This window comes from Pectinophora gossypiella, chromosome 7, assembly GCF_024362695.1.
Source record: "Pectinophora gossypiella chromosome 7, ilPecGoss1.1, whole genome shotgun sequence".
Classification (NCBI taxonomy): Eukaryota; Metazoa; Arthropoda; class Insecta; order Lepidoptera; family Gelechiidae; genus Pectinophora; species Pectinophora gossypiella.
This window is the reverse complement of record NC_065410.1, coordinates 16444124-16462913: the sequence shown is the minus strand read 5'-3', so window position 1 is coordinate 16462913 and position 18790 is coordinate 16444124. Positions and strand designations below refer to the sequence as shown.

The window sequence follows — 18790 nt, the reverse complement described above, 5'->3', positions numbered from 1 at the left end:
GCTTCCGTCACCAATAATAAAACGTTGTACACTGGTAAGAGGGAATAGACCCGGGAATTTGCGGTTCTGTAAATCCCGGTATTTACTTAGTGAATCCCGGGAAAAAACACTAATTGGGATACCTTCCCATTTTCCACAACATATAAGACAACATGAAGTATAGTTACACCTGTTAGTTCTTTTATAACAACCACTGGAACTCGCCTCCTACCGAGTTTACTGTAGTAAATTATAGCTGCTGCTGTTTTGGTTTTTTTTTTACATTATTATTTTAATTTTTTTTTTGTGTGATAAAGTGTATTTGTATTGTATTGTATTTATTTACCGCCTTACCAAAAAAATAAAGAAGCGGTGAACGTTTAGGTATTTGACATTGAAGCCAAATTGAGTCTAATTTTCAAATAATTCGATAGAACTTTGAGTCTTTGGCCTATTCACTCTTGCCTTGAATGATAGTCTAGTCTAGTCTAGTCTTTGTTTTTTGACTATAGAAATATGTATCCTGTCGACATAATTAACATGAAACAACATCGCCCATAACATATGGTCGGTATTTAATTTACCTTTTAATTTTTAAATTGTAATTTTTTATTTTTTATTGTTTTTCATGTTCATAGTCTTATTTTTCTTTTTGTTTCTTTTTTCATTCATTGTTTATTTTGTGTTATATTAGTTTTTGTATTGTCTTTTTTTCTCGTCATACAGCGCATTGGATTACACTGTAATGTTGTATGTACCTTTATAAATAAATAAATAATAGCCACTTTACCAATAAAAATTAAATGAGTATGTATAGTCATGAGCAATATAATGTACCCACTTTAGGACTCTGTCGCACTAACATAATTTGACATTAAGTGAGACTTACAGTTCAATTTGTCAAAAAAGTTGATGTGACATGGTACCAAAGTGTATACATATTAATGGTCGTGACCGTACCAATATTTGACAGCCGAGAAAAGTTCTATCGAATTATTTGAAAATTAGACTCAATTTGGCTTCAATGTCAAATACCTAAACGTTCACCGCTTCTTTATTTTTTTGGTAAGGCGGTAAATAAATACAATACAATACAAATACACTTTATTGCACCACAATAAAAATAATAATTACAAAAAGACTCTTAACTAAGTAAATGGCAAATGATAATCTACTCCGTTTATCTCCATTTGTCCATTTATACCTATAGAAATATGTATCCTGTCGACATAATTAACATGAAACAACATCGCCCATAACATATGGTCGGTATTTAATTATAATTTAATACTTAAATATTATTTACATTGAGCCACTTTAACAAAACAACAAGGCATCTGCACGTATTTGCCGACATAATAAGTTATAATTAAATGTAGATACGTACGTTTTATAACCTTGAAAATGATAATATTTGACAAACACAGACACCTTGGAGACGATGGAAGTTAAGAATTTTCAGAATCACAAAATGTCTGGAATTCACAATCACAAAAACCTTTTTCTCCAAGACTGTGTTGACGGGATCCCGGTTTGCCTAAGCCCGGGAATTGGCGAGATCCGGGTATTGCCAAGACCCGGGTATTACTGAAGTGTGCTTCCGTGACCCGGCCGTGTTTAGCTTGTGAAGCCCCATCTCCCTTTGTGTGATGTGTGGATCGACAATACTTAGATCAATAATTAATTGGAATAATATTACTACAACATACATTATTTGTTATAAGTACCTATTAGCAAAACAATTGACTTATTTAAAATACTATTATAGACGTAAGACGCAATAAATTCACTTCAATTACGTGTTAATTAAACAATTATTGACATACTGGAAAAATGCGTTGGAGTACTTATTTAAAAACAACAGGTGCTTTCCATAAATAATTAATTCATTATACGGTAACTGTAGGTTAACTCATAAGTTATAAAATAGCAAACATATTTTTGAACAAAGACTTACTATATATACTTAGTATTTTAATGAAGTAAATAAAGCTTGATGCACACGGAATAAGTAATCTTGTAAAAAAATATCTCAACAAAAACATTTCCATATAAAATCAGATCTCATGGAGAAACTTCTAACTCTACACGCCCTAACTATACAAACCCTAAGTTCACAAACTCTACATGGTGAATGTAGAGAAATAGTTTTTTTACCTAACGCTCATATTATCATGGTATCATTATTATTAGAATAGGCGCTTTCTAGGTAGCATGTTCCATCATATTAGTATGAGATAACCCAGAAACGTGTATGTATTTTGTATGAGTAGCTCTGACCAGATGAGTTTGGTATTTCCTGTCGACCTGCTTGTATTCATTTCCTATACGATGCAGAGTTTAGACAGACACAGGTGACTGTGTCAGGTGGCGTGAGCCTGTCCCTACCGGGTTGGGCAGACCTACAAATTCTTCTTCTCTCGTGTGGGTTGTGAGGTGGATTACCAACCCCATCAACCCTGGTGTCAGGCTTATTATTGATCCGCCATTGGCCCCTGACATGACTCATGTAACGACTACGTACTTCAGTAAGTAAGTAGCAACCGGGACCAACGGCTTAACGTGCTTTCTGAAGCACGGATCATCTTACTTTTGGACAAACAAGTGATCAGCCTGTAATGTCCTAACCAAACTAGGGATCACAAAGTTATTTTCTAGCTCCGGATCATGAGCACATAACTCAGCCACTGGAACACAGAGGCCGTCGCTTACCTAGAAAGCGCCTATTCACTCCTGCCTTGAACGATACCGTCCTGCACTACTTACCTATTTTTAATAGAATATAAGAGAAAACATGTATTATATTATACAATATAATATAAAACAGTTGAGATTGTGGCCAAATGGTTGTCTATATTTAATAAAAAAAAAAAACATTCGAGACTCCGCGCAACAATAATCGCAATGACGTCTGTATTTACATTAGGGTTTATAGAAAAAACTTTATTTCTTATATTAAGTAATATACATAACATAACGTACCTAACAAATGCTTCATATAGGGTGTTAGCACAGATCATATAGTGTTAGTGACATCGTAACGAATACTGAGGGGGATGATTCAGTCCATGATTCTGAGTTAATATCAAGTGGAATTTTCCATTAATGAAAATTTTAGTGTTTATTAAATTATTTTCAATTCCATACTTTTGCGCCGGAAAATTCCACTTGATGTCAACTCAGAATCATGGTTTGAATCATTCCTCAAAGTTTTCGTTACTATGTCACTAACACCTGTATACTTACCTACTTACTTAATTAAGAATAAATATCATAGGTACTAGACCTATACGAAGCCACTGACAATGCCGTAAGCGTGGCCAATTATTGGTCAGCAAAAATTTAGCTTCGATCGCCATCGACTCGCAAAGAAGAAGAAGATAGGTACTTACAAAATTCCTGTTAGTCAATCAGCTTGCGACACCAAACACTTCAGGACCCCGATACCGACCCCGCCGGCGTGGTCGACGATTTCCCTCAATCAGCGCTTGTCGCTATCGACCCACTAGGGTCGATTAATTCTTTCAAATATTTTTCCTCTCAGACGACGCCCGGAGCCGAGGTTCGCGCCCAACTGGGCACCCTCAGGCCTGTTGTCTTAAACGTTGTACCGGGTGAGAGCCTTCAGCGCTCCCCATTTGTCGCTCCAAGTAGTTAATGCCATCTGCGGCAAATCTACAATAAGTTACGTCTTAAAAAAAATCCCGCTCTCCAACTTACAACTGCCACTATTTCGCTGTGATGTTTCTATAATGTGGGTTCAATAAAAAAAGGTTTTTATCATTAATATAACTAACTCCATTATTATTTTGAAAGCCAAGGAGATACGCAATAGTAAGTACCGTAAAACGGGGTAAATTGGTCCAATCTTCACTTTCAATTGGAATTTTGACCTACTTCCGTAAGTCATAGGCTATGCAACTCTTTATCTTAAAGATGTGTCATAAGCTCTTCTTGATGATAAATAGCTTTAAATTCCCAAACTAACGTCATATTTTAAGAAAATCAATAAAAAGTCGCTTGGATTCCATTTTACCCCACACGGGGTTAATAGGTCCTACAGAGAGGTTAATTGGAATTTTCAATAGGGTTGAAACAATTAGTTTTAGTTCTTACTAGCGGCGTCTCGCGACTTTGTCTGCACTGTATCTCAATAAATTATAGCCAATACCCAATGGATGTCGCCGTTCGATAGGGTCAAGGTGTCAACCTTGACAACCAAATTCTCCCTCTTTAATAACTTTTTTACGCATAACTTGCGCATTTAAAGAATAGATTTAAAAATGTCGTCTGCGCGCATGGTATCTCGTTCACACTATTTAGCTATCTACAGTGTGTGAGCGAAACAACATGCGATCGGACGCCAATTTCAAATCTATTCTTTAAATGTATGAGTTGTATTAACTTTTTTACTCGGAGTAGGAATTATTCTCTTTTTGAATGTCGTGCGTAATGGGACACATGCTTTTTCGAGAAATTAAATTTTAAAAATACTACACCAAAATCGGTATTATTATGGATCAATTATGAGCAAATGTGTTCAAAAAATAATAAAAAGAAAATAAGAAAATGTAAAAAAAAGGTATAAGAGGTTTTTTTGTTTACGACTGCAACATGATATTTATAACTGTTTACCTATATGTATAAACGTGTATATTACATCATATATAACATAGATTACCTACATTTTACTCACGAATTAGGTGGATTCGATTTTTGACAACCCTATTTAGAGATTCCAATTTACCCCTTAGTCAAACCAAGTAACCCCTACTTCGTTCCAATTATACCTGTACATGTGCCTATTTCCCCCCGTTGCGTTCCAATTATTCCTAAAAAAATCTAAAAACGAGTGCCTGACTAAAAACTAAGATTATCAGTGAAATTTAGCAATTATTTACTTAGTTTTACGTTTTTTTAAACCACAATCCACTATTATAAATAATAACAAGTCTATTTCAACCCTTTTTTAAATAAAACATAGCAAAAACCTGAAGTTAAAAAGTACAATTTTTACGTGGCTAGGAAGACCTCACTTTGAAACGGTTTTTTTAGGTGAATCCTGATTATTTCGATTAAATTCACAGTGTAGCCAATAGCAAAAAATGTAGGTTCGTTCAAAAATACAAAAAGTATTGACCTATCAAAAATAGTATGACAGTAACAGAGCGGTTTAGAAAAAGCAGAGTTTTATTCCAATTTACCCCGCCATTCCTATTTACCCCGTTTTACGGTATATAAATATCAGCAGGCATTAGACACGCTTCACTTGATTTATATTGTTCGTCGATTCGACAGCGTATAGTGACGTCATAATTCATAATAATACATAGATAAAGACATCAGATACAGAAAGGCACGACAGGCGGCCTTATTGCTCGTGCAGCAATTCTTCCAGGCAACCTTTGGGTACAGGATTTTTTTTTGTACAAATATAATAGTAGTAGCGGGCTAGTGCATTCCAACATATAATTAATTAAAATAATTACCTATATGGGTTATCTGTTATCACCTATTTAACGCTTAATATTACAAAAACGGCGTGCGTACAGGGTGAGTGCGCTCATTTGTCCGGCTAAGTAGTTAATGCCACCTGCGGCAAATCTACAATAAGTCACGTAAAAAAAAAGAAACGGCGTGCGTGAACCCGGACCTGTCAAATCTTCAGGTTAGATAAGTGGACCCTGTGAATACAGGATAACGCAGGAAAATATGACTTGACTACTGTGACATACCTTGCCCTTCATTAATTAAAGAAAATAGTTAATTTAAATTAATAAGTCTGTATTAACGTGTGTGCTGACAATAACGTTGGTTTGTTCAGGTGTTGCCCAACACACGTATTTAATTTGAAGTAAATAGCTTTTATTAATAAAGTACCGGATTTGGGGTCCTGTCATTTAACCGAAAATTAATTCGCAAAATGTTTAGTAAGCAAATGATTGGCAAAGTTAGGATTCAACTTTTCATAAATAAACATTCTACAAATTATTCAGGTGACCAAATAATTATCTATGCAATTTTCAATTGCCAAAAAGGTCATTTGACAAACATAACATTCATCATTCATTCATCACTAACATTCATTCATAACAACGGTCATTAACGGTCATTTTAGTAACTCGACTAATTATAAAATGAATGAATAACCGGGGCTGATAAAATAGGTATCTCGCTGGTTATTGGCCAATGTAAAATTTTGGGAGGGTTTTTTTAAATGTCTGTTCCATAAATTGTGTCTGTCGATTACCCGCCCCCTTCCTTCTTGGCGGATAAGTAAATGAAAGGTTCTCTTTAAATTAGATTGGGGCTTGGGGCACTAAATTACGCGGTATACTTACTAAATGTATTTTACTTTACTTATATAGTTTTTATCCATTTTTTTTTCTCTATCTTCTAGCTTTAAGTTAATACCGTAAAACGGGGTAAATAGGAATGGCGGGGTAAATTGGAATAAAACTCTGCTTTTTCTAAACCGCTCTGTTACTGTCATACTATTTTTGATAGGTCAATACTTTTTGTATTTTTGAACGAACCTACATTTTTTGCTATTGGCTACACTGTGAATTTAATCGAAATAATCAGGATTCACCTAAAAAAACCGTTTCAAAGTGAGGTCTTCCTAGCCACGTAAAAATTGTACTTTTTAACTTCAGGTTTTTGCTATGTTTTATTTAAAAAAGGGTTGAAATAGACTTGTTATTATTTATAATAGTGGATTGTGGTTTAAAAAAACGTAAAACTAAGTAAATAATTGCTAAATTTCACTGATAATCTTAGTTTTTAGTCAGGCACTCGTTTTTAGATTTTTTTAGGAATAATTGGAACGCAACGGGGGGAAATAGGCACATGTACAGGTATAATTGGAACGAAGTAGGGGTTACTTGGTTTGACTAAGGGGTAAATTGGAATCTCTAAATAGGGTTGTCAAAAATCGAATCCACCTAATTCGTGAGTAAAATGTAGGTAATCTATGTTATATATGATGTAATATACACGTTTATACATATAGGTAAACAGTTATAAATATCATGTTGCAGTCGTAAACAAAAAAACCTCTTATACCTTTTTTTTACATTTTCTTATTTTCTTTTTATTATTTTTTGAACACATTTGCTCATAATTGATCCATAATAATACCGATTTTGGTGTAGTATTTTTAAAATTTAATTTCTCGAAAAAGCATGTGTCCCATTACGCACGACATTCAAAAAGAGAATAATTCCTACTCCGAGTAAAAAAGTTAATACAACTCATACATTTAAAGAATAGATTTGAAATTGGCGTCCGATCGCATGTTGTTTCGCTCACACACTGTAGATAGCTAAATAGTGTGAACGAGATACCATGCGCGCAGACGACATTTTTAAATCTATTCTTTAAATGCGCAAGTTATGCGTAAAAAAGTTATTAAAGAGGGAGAATTTGGTTGTCAAGGTTGACACCTTGACCCTATCGAACGGCGACATCCATTGGGTATTGGCTATAATTTATTGAGATACAGTGCAGACAAAGTCGCGAGACGCCGCTAGTAAGAACTAAAACTAATTGTTTCAACCCTATTGAAAATTCCAATTAACCTCTCTGTAGGACCTATTAACCCCGTGTGGGGTAAAATGGAATCCAAGCGACTTTTTATTGATTTTCTTAAAATATGACGTTAGTTTGGGAATTTAAAGCTATTTATCATCAAGAAGAGCTTATGACACATCTTTAAGATAAAGAGTTGCATAGCCTATGACTTACGGAAGTAGGTCAAAATTCCAATTGAAAGTGAAGATTGGACCAATTTACCCCGTTTTACGGTACCTCAAACACGTGTACTTATGTGTTGTTTTATTCTTTGTTTAAAACAAACTTGAATGTTGTATTCGCCTGTAATGGTCATTGTCCGTTGAATTTTATTCATGTAATTTTTATGTATATACCAATGGTGTATCTTAAATAAATATATAAATGTGATCACAAAGGTATAGAATAAAAATGTTCAAGCTCCTGATACTTTCATAATGCAAAGCCGCTGCTTGTCGCCAACGTTTCTAATTACGAGTATTATGAGGATTACGGTCCTCCCATTCCAAATTCATTAAGCGCTGTAACTTGCACTTGATTATATTGTCTGCCGTATTTTTTTGTTTAATTCATATAAAAATAAAAATTAGGCGCAAAACTTCATTCTGATTACATCTCTGGCGATTATTAAAAGAATTATTTCCGAACTTCATTCGACAGTTTATTAGCTCAAATGGTCAGGAGGTATATATCTAGTGCTGCTACAATATTTGACTTAAAGGTGGATGTAATCACCTGGCCATAAGGACGTTGTCTGGGCCATACTGTGCAAAATGAAGGGGGCTATCTACTTAGTGTGTCTCTTCGCCATTGTAAGTACTTTTTTATTGGGTATCGTAATAAGTCTTCTTATGACGTGTGGGTTACGAGGTAAATTACCAACCTCATCAACCCTGGTGTCAGGGTTATTATTGAGCCGCCAAATGCCCCTGACATGGCTAATGTAACGACTACTTACTTACATCAGTAAGCAGTAACCGGGACCACTAGTCGTTAGATGAACCATGTTGTGTGCTTTTGGCGGCTCAATAGTAACCCTGACACCAGGGTTGATGGGTAAGATATGTAAGAACTTTCAATTAATGTTTGTTACTCATTTTTTATAGGCGCATCTGGCAAAGGCAGGTTTGACGCGCAGACGTAAGTACTTATACCAAACATAATTTTATATCATGATTGTATTTTTAATTGAAGATGTCCTTAGAAAAGGTTTTGTAAGATCTACTCTAAACCAGCGTGCGTGTATGAAACGATTGATGAACGTGGAGGAAGCAAGACAAGTATGACAGGATCGAATTCTTTCAAATATTCTTCCTCTCAGACGACACCCTGACCCGAGGTTCGGGCCCAACTGGGGACCCTCAGGCCTGTTGTCTTAAATTTTCTACCGGGTGAGAGCCCTCAGCGCTCCCCACTTGTCAGGCCAAGCAGTTAATGCCATCTGCGGCAAATCTAAATCACGTCAAAAAAATGGTGATTTTGGAGATATTGCTTGATATACCAATTAAACAACAAGCTAGTATTGAATTAATTCTTTCATGTTTTTAGATATAAATGAAGAATCCAATACAGAAGAACAATCCTCAAGCTCATCATCATCGTCATTCTCTAGCTCATCGGAGTCAGACTTGTTCGAAACGAAATCCATTTCGAACTTCGAAGATCAGCTGTCCAACTTTGATACATCGGCATTATCGGAATTTGATCGTTCTAGCAATGAAAGGCGGAAGTTCACAACTCAAAAAATTGAGTCTTCTGCTACTGAAACGAGTTCAAACGAACAGTTTACCAATTCTGATTTCTCTTTGACAAATTTCAATGATGCTAACGATCAGAGGAGTCGAATTGTCAGGCAAGGCTCACAATCGACAAATGAAGCCTTCACTCAATCGTCAAGCCAAGAAAGCTCCGAGTTTTCTTCCGAGAATATCGAAAATGATTTCAGCACTAGGACTATCGATAATCAAGAGTCGCTTATCAGAAAGCAGCAAGCTGAACAACAAAGACAAATGATCAAAACAGTGGAAAAAAAGCAACAAATCGAAAAAGACCAAAGAGAAGTTGTGAGACGCAAGGTTGTTCAATTATCTCAAGACAGTAACATTCAGAATACGGATAGCAATGATGAATATATCATAAGAAGGCTAGGAAGTCAACAACATCAACCAGGTGATGATGATCAACCTGAACAGCCTAGTGATGATAAAGAAGCACAACAACCTAGAGTTCAACCACATCAGTTAGGACGTAAACCTCTACAACCAGAACACCAAACAGGCTCAAAACAATATCAGTCACGAACAGAAAGTTCTAGCAGCAGTAGAGCATCACAACAGTCTACTATTTCCTCTAGTCAGCAGAAATCTTCAACAACCATACGAACTGGTAATCAACAACAACCTGGAGGTCGACCACAAGAACCAGGAAGTAAACCACAGAGACCAGGTGCCGAAGATCAATCACAACAACCAGGAGGCCAAAAACCAAACGACGATAATCACACACAACAACCCAAAGGTCAGAAACCAGGACGTAATCCGCAAGCAGGTCAAGAAAGACCAGGTCAAGACAGACCAGGTCAAGATAGACCAGATGAAAAAAAACCAGGCCAAAACAGACCAGGTCAAAATAAACCAGAACACGATAGACCAGATGAAGAAAAACCAGGCCAAAACAGACCAGGTCAAAATAAACCAGAACCCGATAAGCCAGGTCAGGACCAACCAGGTAAAGACAGACCAGGCAACGACAAACCTGGTCAAGACAGGCCAGGCAAAGACCAACCAAACCAAGAAAGGCCAGGTCAGAAACAACCAGGACAAGACAAACCAAGGAAAAACAAACCTGGTCAAGACAAACCAGGTGAGGGCAAACCAGATCAAGACAACCTAGATCAGGACCAACCAGGTAAAGACAGACCAGATAACGACAAACCAGATAAAAACAAGCCAGGCCAAGATAGACCAGGTCAAGACAGACCAGGCAAGGACAAACCTGGTCAAGACAGGCCAGGCAAAGACCAACCAGACCAAGACAGGCCAGGTCAGGAACAACCAGGCCAAGACAAACCAAAGAAAAACAAACCCGGTCAAGACAAACCCGGCAAGGACAAACCTGATCAGGATAGGCCAAACAAAGGCAAACCGGATCAAGACAGGCCAGGCAACGACAAACCAGACCAAGACAAGCCGGGCAAGGACGAACCAGACCAAGACAGGCCAGGCAAAGACCGACCAGACCAAGACAGACCAGGCAGCGACAAACCTGGTCAAGATAAGCCGGACAAGGACAAACCAGACCAAGACATGCCAGACAAAGATCAACCAGAACAAGAAAGGCCAGGTAAAAACGAACCAGATAAACACAAGCCAGGCCAAAATATACCAGGTCAAGACAGACCAGGACAAGATAGGCCCGATCAAGGCAGACCAGATAGAGAAAACCCAGTTCAAGATACACCAGGTCAAGACAGGCCAGAAAACGACAGACCAAGTAAACAACCAAATCAACCAGGCTCGCAAGAGTATCACTCACGAACAGAAAGCACTCACAGCAGCAGTTCAACACAACAGTCGACGAGTTCCTCGAGCCAACAGACATCGTCAAAAACTAGTACAATACAAAGAGGACAAAAGCCACGTAAACCAGACCAAAATAGACCTGGCCTAGAAAAGCCAGGACAAAATAGGTCAGGAAAAGACAAACCTGATGAAGATAGGCCAGACAAAAACAAACCAGGTCAAGACAAACCAGGTCACGACCAACCAGGTAAAGACAGACCAGGCTATGACAAACCAGACAAAAACAAGCAAGGCCAAGATAGACCAGGTCAAGACAGACCAGGCAAGGAAAAACCTGGTCAAGACAGGCCAGGCAAAAACCAACCAGACCAAGACAGACCAGGTCAGGAACAACCAGGACAAGACAAACCAAGGAAAAACAAACCCGGTCAAGACAAACCCGGCAAGGACAAACCTGATCAGGATAGGCCAACCAAAGACAAACCGGATCAAGACAGGCCAGGCAACGACAAACCAGACCAAGACAAACCGGGTCAGGACCAACCAGGTAAAAACAGACCAGGTAACGACAAACCAGATAAAAACAAGCCAAGTCAAGATAGACCAGGTCAAGACAGACCAGGCAACGACAAACCTGGTCTAGACAGGCCAGGCAATGACAAACCAGACCAAGACAGGCCAGGTCAGGAACAACCAAGACAAGACAGACCAAGGAAAAACAAACCCGGTCAAGACAAACCCAGCAAGGACAAACCTGATCAGGATAGGCCAAACAAAGACAAACCGGATCAAGACAGGCCAGGCAACGACAAACCAGACCAAGACAAGCCGGGTCAGGACCAACCAGGTCAAGACAGACCAGGCCACGACAAACCTGGTCAAGACAGGCCAGGCAAAGACCAACCAGACCAAGACAGGCCAGGTCAGGAACAACCAGGACAAGACAAACCAAAGAAAAACAAACCCGGTCAAGACAAACCTGATCAGGATAGGCCAAACAAAGACAAACCGGATCAAGACAGGCCAGGCAACGATAAACCAGAACAAGACAAGCCGGGTAAGGACAAACCAGACCAAGATAGGCCAGGTCAAGACAGGCCAGACAAGGAAATACCTGGTCAAGACAGGCCAGGCAAAGACCAACCAGACCAAGACAGGCCAGGTCAGAAACAACCAGGGCAAGACAAACCGAGGAAAAACAAACCTGGTCAAGATAAACCAGGTAAGGGCAAACCAGATCAGGACCAACCAGGTAAAGACAGACCAGGTAACGACAAACCAGATAAAAACAAGCCAAGTCAAGATAGACCAGGTCAAGACAGACCAGGCAACGACAAACCTGGTCAAGACAGGCCAGGCAAAGACCAACCAGACCAAGACAGGCCAGGTCAGAAACAACCAGGACCAGACAAACCAAAGAAAAACAAACCCGGTCAAGACAAACCCAGCAAGGACAAACCTGATCAGGATAGGCCAAACAAAGACAAACCGGATCAAGACAGGCCAGGCAATGACAAACCAAACCAAGACAAGTCGGGTCAGGACCAACCAGGTCAAGACAGACCAGGCAACGACAAACCTGGTCAAGACAGGCCAGGCAAAGACCAACCAGACCAAGACAGGCCAGGTCAGGAACAACCAGGACAAGACAAACCAAAGAAAAACAAACCCGGTCAAGACAAACCCAGCAAGGACAAACCTGATCAGGATAGGCCAAACAAAGACAAACCGGATCAAGACAGGCCAGGAAACGACAAACCAGACCAAGACAAGCCGGGTCAGGACCAACCAGGTCAAGACAGACCAGGCAACGACAGACCTGGTCAAGACAGGCCAGGCAAGGACCAACCAGACCAAGACAGGCCAGGTCAGGAACAACCAGGACAAGACAAACCAAAGAAAAACAAACCCGGTCAAGACAAACCAGGCAACGACAAACCAGACCAAGACAAGCCGGGTAAGGACAAACCAAACCAAGATAGGCCAGGTCAAGACAGGCCAGACAAGGAAATACCTGGTCAAGACAGGCCAGGCATAGAGCAACCAGACCAAGACAGGCCAGGTCAGAAACAACCAGGACAAGACAAACCAAGGAAAAACAAACCTGGTCAAGACAAACCAGGTAAGGGCAAACCAGATCAAGACAAGCCAGATCAGGACCACCCAGGTAAAGACAGACCAGGTAACGACAAACCAGATAAAAACAAGCCAAGTCAAGATAGACCAGGTCAAGACAGACCAGGCAACGACAAACCTGGTCAAGACAGGCCAGGCAACGACAAACCAGACCAAGACAAGCCGGGTCAGGAACAACCAGGACAAGATAAACCAAGGAAAAAGAAACCTGGTCAAGACAAACCAGGCAAGGACAAACCAGATCAAGACAAGCCGGGTAAGGACAAACCAGACCACGATAGGCCAGGTCAAGACAGGCCAGACAAGGAAATACCTGGTCAAGACAGGCCAGGCAAAGACCAACCAGACCAAGACAGGCCAGGTCAGAAACAACCAGGACCAGACAAACCAAAGAAAAACAAACCCGGTCAAGACAAACCCAGCAAGGACAAACCTGATCAGGATAGGCCAAACAGAGACAAACCGGATCAAGACAGGCCAGGAAACCACAAACCAGACCAAGACAAGCCGGGTCAGGACCAACCAGGTCAAGACAGACCAGGCAACGACAAACCTGGTCAAGACAGGCCAGGCAAAGACCAACCAGACCAAGACAGGCCAGGTCAGGAACAACCAGGACAAGACAAACCAAAGAAAAACAAACCCGGTCAAGACAAACCTGATCAGGATAGGCCAAACAAAGACAAACCGGATCAAGACAGGCCAGGCAACGACAAACCAGACCAAGACAAGCCGGGTCAGGAACAACCAGGACAAGATAAACCAAAGAAAAACAAACCCGGTCAAGACAAACCCAGCAAGGACAAACCAGATCAAGACAAGCCAGATCAGGACCAACCAGGTAAAGACAGACCAGGACAAGACAAACCAAAGAAAAACAAACCCGGTCAAGACAAACCTGATCAGGATAGGCCAAACAAAGACAAACCGGATCAAGACAGGCCAGGCAACGACAAACCAGACCAAGACAAGCCGGGTCAGGAACAACCAGGACTAGACAAACCAAAGAAAAACAAACCCGGTCAAGACAAACCCAACAAGGACAAACCTGATCAGGATAGGCCAAACAAAGACAAACCGGATCAAGACAGGCCAGGCAACGACAAACCAGACCAAGACAAGCCGGGTCAGGAACAACCAGACCAAGATAGGCCAGGTCAAGACAGGCCAGACAAGGAAATACCTGGTCAAGACAGGCCAGGCAAAGACCAACCAGACCAAGACAGGCCAGGTCAGGAACAACCAGGACAAGACAAACCAAAGGAAAACAAACCCGGTCAAGACAAACCCAACAAGGACAAACCTGATCAGGATAGGCCAAACAAAGACAAACCGGATCAAGACAGACCGGGCAACGACAAACCAGACCAAGACAAGCCGGGTCAGGAACAACCAGGACAAGACAAACCAAGGAAAAAGAAACCTGGTCAAGACAAACCAGGCAAGGACAAACCAGATCAAGACAAGCCGGGTAAGGACAAACCAGACCACGATAGGCCAGGTCAAGACAGGCCAGACAAGGAAATACCTGGTCAAGACAGGCCAGGCAAAGACCAACCAGACCAAGACAGGCCAGGTCAGAAACAACCAGGACCAGACAAACCAAAGAAAAACAAACCCGGTCAAGACAAACCCAGCAAGGACAAACCTGATCAGGATAGGCCAAACAAAGACAAACCGGATCAAGACAGGCCAGGCAATGACAAACCAAACCAAGACAAGCCGGGTCAGGACCAACCAGGTCAAGACAGACCAGGCAACGACAAACCTGGTCAAGACAGGCCAGGCAACGACAAACCAGACCAAGACAGGCCAGGTCAGGAACAACCAGGACAAGACAAACCAAAGAAAAACAAACCCGGTCAAGACAAACCCAGCAAGGACAAACCTGATCAGGATAGGCCAAACAAAGACAAACCGGATCAAGACAGGCCAGGAAACGACAAACCAGACCAAGACAAGCCGGGTCAGGACCAACCAGGTCAAGACAGACCAGGCAACGACAAACCTGGTCAAGACAGGCCAGGCAAAGACCAACCAGACCAAGACAGGCCAGGTCAGGAACAACCAGGACAAGACAAACCAAAGAAAAACAAACCCGGTCAAGACAAACCAGGCAACGACAAACCAGACCAAGATAAGCCGGGTAAGGACAAACCAGACCAAGATAGGCCAGGTCAAGACATGCCAGACAAGGAAATACCTGGTCAAGACAGGCCAGGCATAGACCAACCAGACCAAGACAGGCCAGGTCAGAAACAACCAGGACAAGACAAACCAAGGAAAAACAAACCTGGTCAAGACAAACCAGGTAAGGGCAAACCAGATCAAGACAAGCCAGATCAGGACCACCCAGGTAAAGACAGACCAGGTAACGACAAACCAGATAAAAACAAGCCAAGTCAAGATAGACCAGGTCAAGACAGACCAGGCAACGACAAACCTGGTCAAGACAGGCCAGGCAAAGACAAACCAGACCAAGACATGCCAGGTCAGGAACAACCAGGACAAGACACACCAAAGAAAAAGAAACCTGGTCAAGACAAACCAGGCAAGGACAAACCAGATCAAGACAAGCCGGGTAAGGACAAACCAGACCACGATAGGCCAGGTCAAGACAGGCCAGACAAGGAAATACCTGGTCAAGATAAACCCAGCGAAGACAAACCAGATCAGAATAGGCCAAACAAAGACAAACCGGATCAAGACAGGCCGGGCAACGACAAACCTGGTCAAGACAGGCCAGGCAAAGACCAACCAGACCAAGACAGGCCAGGTCAGGAACAACCAGGACAAGACAAACCAAAGAAAAACAAACCCGGCCAAGACAAACCAGGCAACGACAAACCAGACCAAGATAAGCCGGGTAAGGACAAACCAGACCAAGATAGGCCAGGTCAAGACATGCCAGACAAGGAAATACCTGGTCAAGACAGGCCAGGCATAGACCAACCAGACCAAGACAGGCCAGGTCAGAAACAACCAGGACAAGACAAACCAAGGAAAAACAAACCTGGTCAAGACAAACCAGGTAAGGGCAAACCAGATCAAGACAAGCCAGATCAGGACCACCCAGGTAAAGACAGACCAGGTAACGACAAACCAGATAAAAACAAGCCAGGCAACGACAAACCTGGTCAAGACAGGCCAGGCAACGACAAACCAGACCAAGACAGGCCAGGTCAGGAACAACCAGGACAAGACACACCAAAGAAAAAGAAACCTGGTCAAGACAAACCAGGCAAGGACAAACCAGATCAAGACAAGCCGGGTAAGGACAAACCAGACCACGATAGGCCAGGTCAAGACAGGCCAGACAAGGAAATACCTGGTCAAGATAAACCCAGCGAAGACAAACCAGATCAGAATAGGCCAAACAAAGACAAACCGGATCAAGACAGGCCGGGCAACGACAAACCAGACCAAGACAAGCCGGGTCAGGAACAACCAGGACAAGACAAACCAAGGAAAAAGAAACCTGTCAAGGATAAACCAGATCAAGACAAGCCGGACAAGGACCAACCAGACCAAGGCAGGCCTGGCAAGGACAAACCAAATCAGGACCAGCCAGGTCAAGACGAACCAGATCAGGACAAACCACAAGATCAAACAGACGTAGACAAACCAGGTCAAGACACGCCGGGACAAGATCAACCAGTCCAAGATAAGCCAGGAAATGATAAACCTGGACGGCAACCAGATCAATGCAGACCACAAAGACCAGGCCAGAATTCTCGCAGAAAGGGTCGCTATGATTTAAACAAGGGCAAACCAGGTAGGTAATCTGATCATGTAGATGGATTATCTTCCGTCTTTCTATCTTTTTTAATTGTATAACATTTTTAATCTCTTTATTGGGGTTATTTAAAAATATTTATCAGTCAGGGTTTAGAAATGAGTTGCAGAAAATATTTCTATGGTTTTGAAACTTTGTTGTTCGTTCGACTATAAAAGGGTAGTTCAACTACCTTAAGAAAAGTAAAAAAAACTTATGGGATTCTTTGGTAATCTTTCACCCAAATCTAAGCTTTGTTCCATTCAATTTGGTTCACACTTCACATTAAAAAGGATATTCTTGTATTGGTTCTTAACTGAAAAAAAAGGCCTGTTTATGGCCTGGAATCAAGTTCAGCGATCCCTATTTGTACGGCCAAGTATGCCATTTATCTACTATAAGTAAAAAAAATAAAACATTAACTTGTTCACGAAGGTAGTTAATCCTGATAATTATATTTTGTTGCAGCTCTTCAAAGGGCCCTGGAGAGCCACATTGAGTTTCAGACCCTGATAGTTTACGACAGTAAAGGAGGAGAAGGAAAATGCTACTGCTCTTGCGGCAGTAACGGCAGACCTAAATTTATTAGTGTTGATCCTAGCATCCTATAGGTCCTTACTATCTATCTCTTATCATCATCTTTTATTTTTATAGAATCTACTTTTATAAATTACGTCAATTTTGCTTACTTTATTTTTGTGCTTTCGATCTATTTAAATAATTAAACATAATAATAGTATTAAAGTTAGTAACACTTTAAATACTTACCTAATCTTTTCATATAAGTACGAAGTTTATGCTGTGTTAACTAAAGTTTTAAAAATTATGAAATAAAAAGTATTTTTTGGCAAACACATTCCTATATTTTTTCATTTCCTTTTTCGAAACCCCTATTCTAATCATGTTCATCTGGTTGGACAGTAGGTACATATAGGTACCTAGTTAACATAACAGTGGTTCGCGCCCAGATGGGGTGGCTATTTGGGCGCTATGTATATTGTAGAGGTATATTTGTCATGGTATATTACATGATACCTTATACATCTATGACTCAGGGCTGTTATCTTAAATTGCATCGGGTGAGAGCCAAGCTAATGAGGGATTTTCCAGACTGCGTTCCTCAGGAAAATACATAGATGGAGTTGTACATATTTAACGTGATAATTACCTATTTTCTCACTACTCGGGTAGGTACATCATTATTAATTAAAAAAAAAAACATCATGTACTTAATGGCAGAGGCATATTTATATAAAACCGGCGAGCATGCAAGTATGAGGTGTTTGATGTGAGTGGAAGAAGCGAAAGTGGAAGTGCCAGGATAGTAGAAATTCCCGTGGTCTGCCTACCCCAACGGAAAATAGGTGTGATCTTATGTAATGTACAAAATAACACAAATTAATTACTAAATAATAAAAAACTATATATTTTTTTGTTTTCCCCGAAGAGTAAGGCAAAGGGAACTATGCCCATACAGCCATGTCTTACGTATTTTTTTTCTTGATGATTAATTAAATGATGAAAGGTGATGAATGATGATGATGAAACCTAGGCCCCCACCCTCGAAATAGACTCCTACTCCGAACCCTAAACGAATCAACTCAAAAGTCCGCATAAACTTTCGAGCCATGAAGCCGCCTGCCAAAATAGATAGATACCTACACTTTGATTATTGAATATTCCGATATAATAACACTGTCGCGAATGTTTTCCGACCAACTTAATGCGATTATTAACCACAAAACACCACTTCGTATTATTTAGATTATTCAATGAAGAAAGCAACTGTCCCGTTCCCGTTCCCGCC

At 40.7% G+C, this 18790-nt stretch overlaps 1 protein-coding gene across 1 annotated transcript; it reads left to right on the top strand.

Moving 5' to 3' along the window:
- The first annotated feature begins 8265 nt into the window (after positions 1 to 8265).
- Positions 8266 to 17609, top strand: LOC126368327 (uncharacterized). The gene is made up of 11 exons (XM_050012237.1): positions 8266 to 8363; positions 8658 to 8691; positions 9100 to 10593; positions 11455 to 11651; positions 12117 to 12159; positions 12310 to 12459; positions 15025 to 15264; positions 15460 to 15519; positions 15760 to 15789; positions 16450 to 16983; positions 17452 to 17609. Exons 1-11 carry the CDS (start codon positions 8325 to 8327, stop codon positions 17592 to 17594), a joined length of 2964 nt encoding a protein of 987 aa, XP_049868194.1. The 5' UTR covers positions 8266 to 8324; the 3' UTR covers positions 17595 to 17609.
- Positions 17610 to 18790: the final 1181 nt, after the last annotated feature.

Bases quoted from the DNA above. Each gene is read 5' to 3' on its own strand.
- LOC126368327 (XM_050012237.1), top strand. From the start codon at position 8,325: ATGAAGGGGGCTATCTACTTAGTGTGTCTCTTCGCCATT. The intron at 8,692-9,099 runs GTAAGTACTTAT...TCATGTTTTTAG, and splicing joins GGCAGGTTTGACGCGCAGAC to ATATAAATGAAGAATCCAAT. The intron at 15,265-15,459 runs GTCAGGAACAAC...AAGACAGGCCAG, and splicing joins ACCAGACCAAGACAGGCCAG to GTCAGAAACAACCAGGACAA.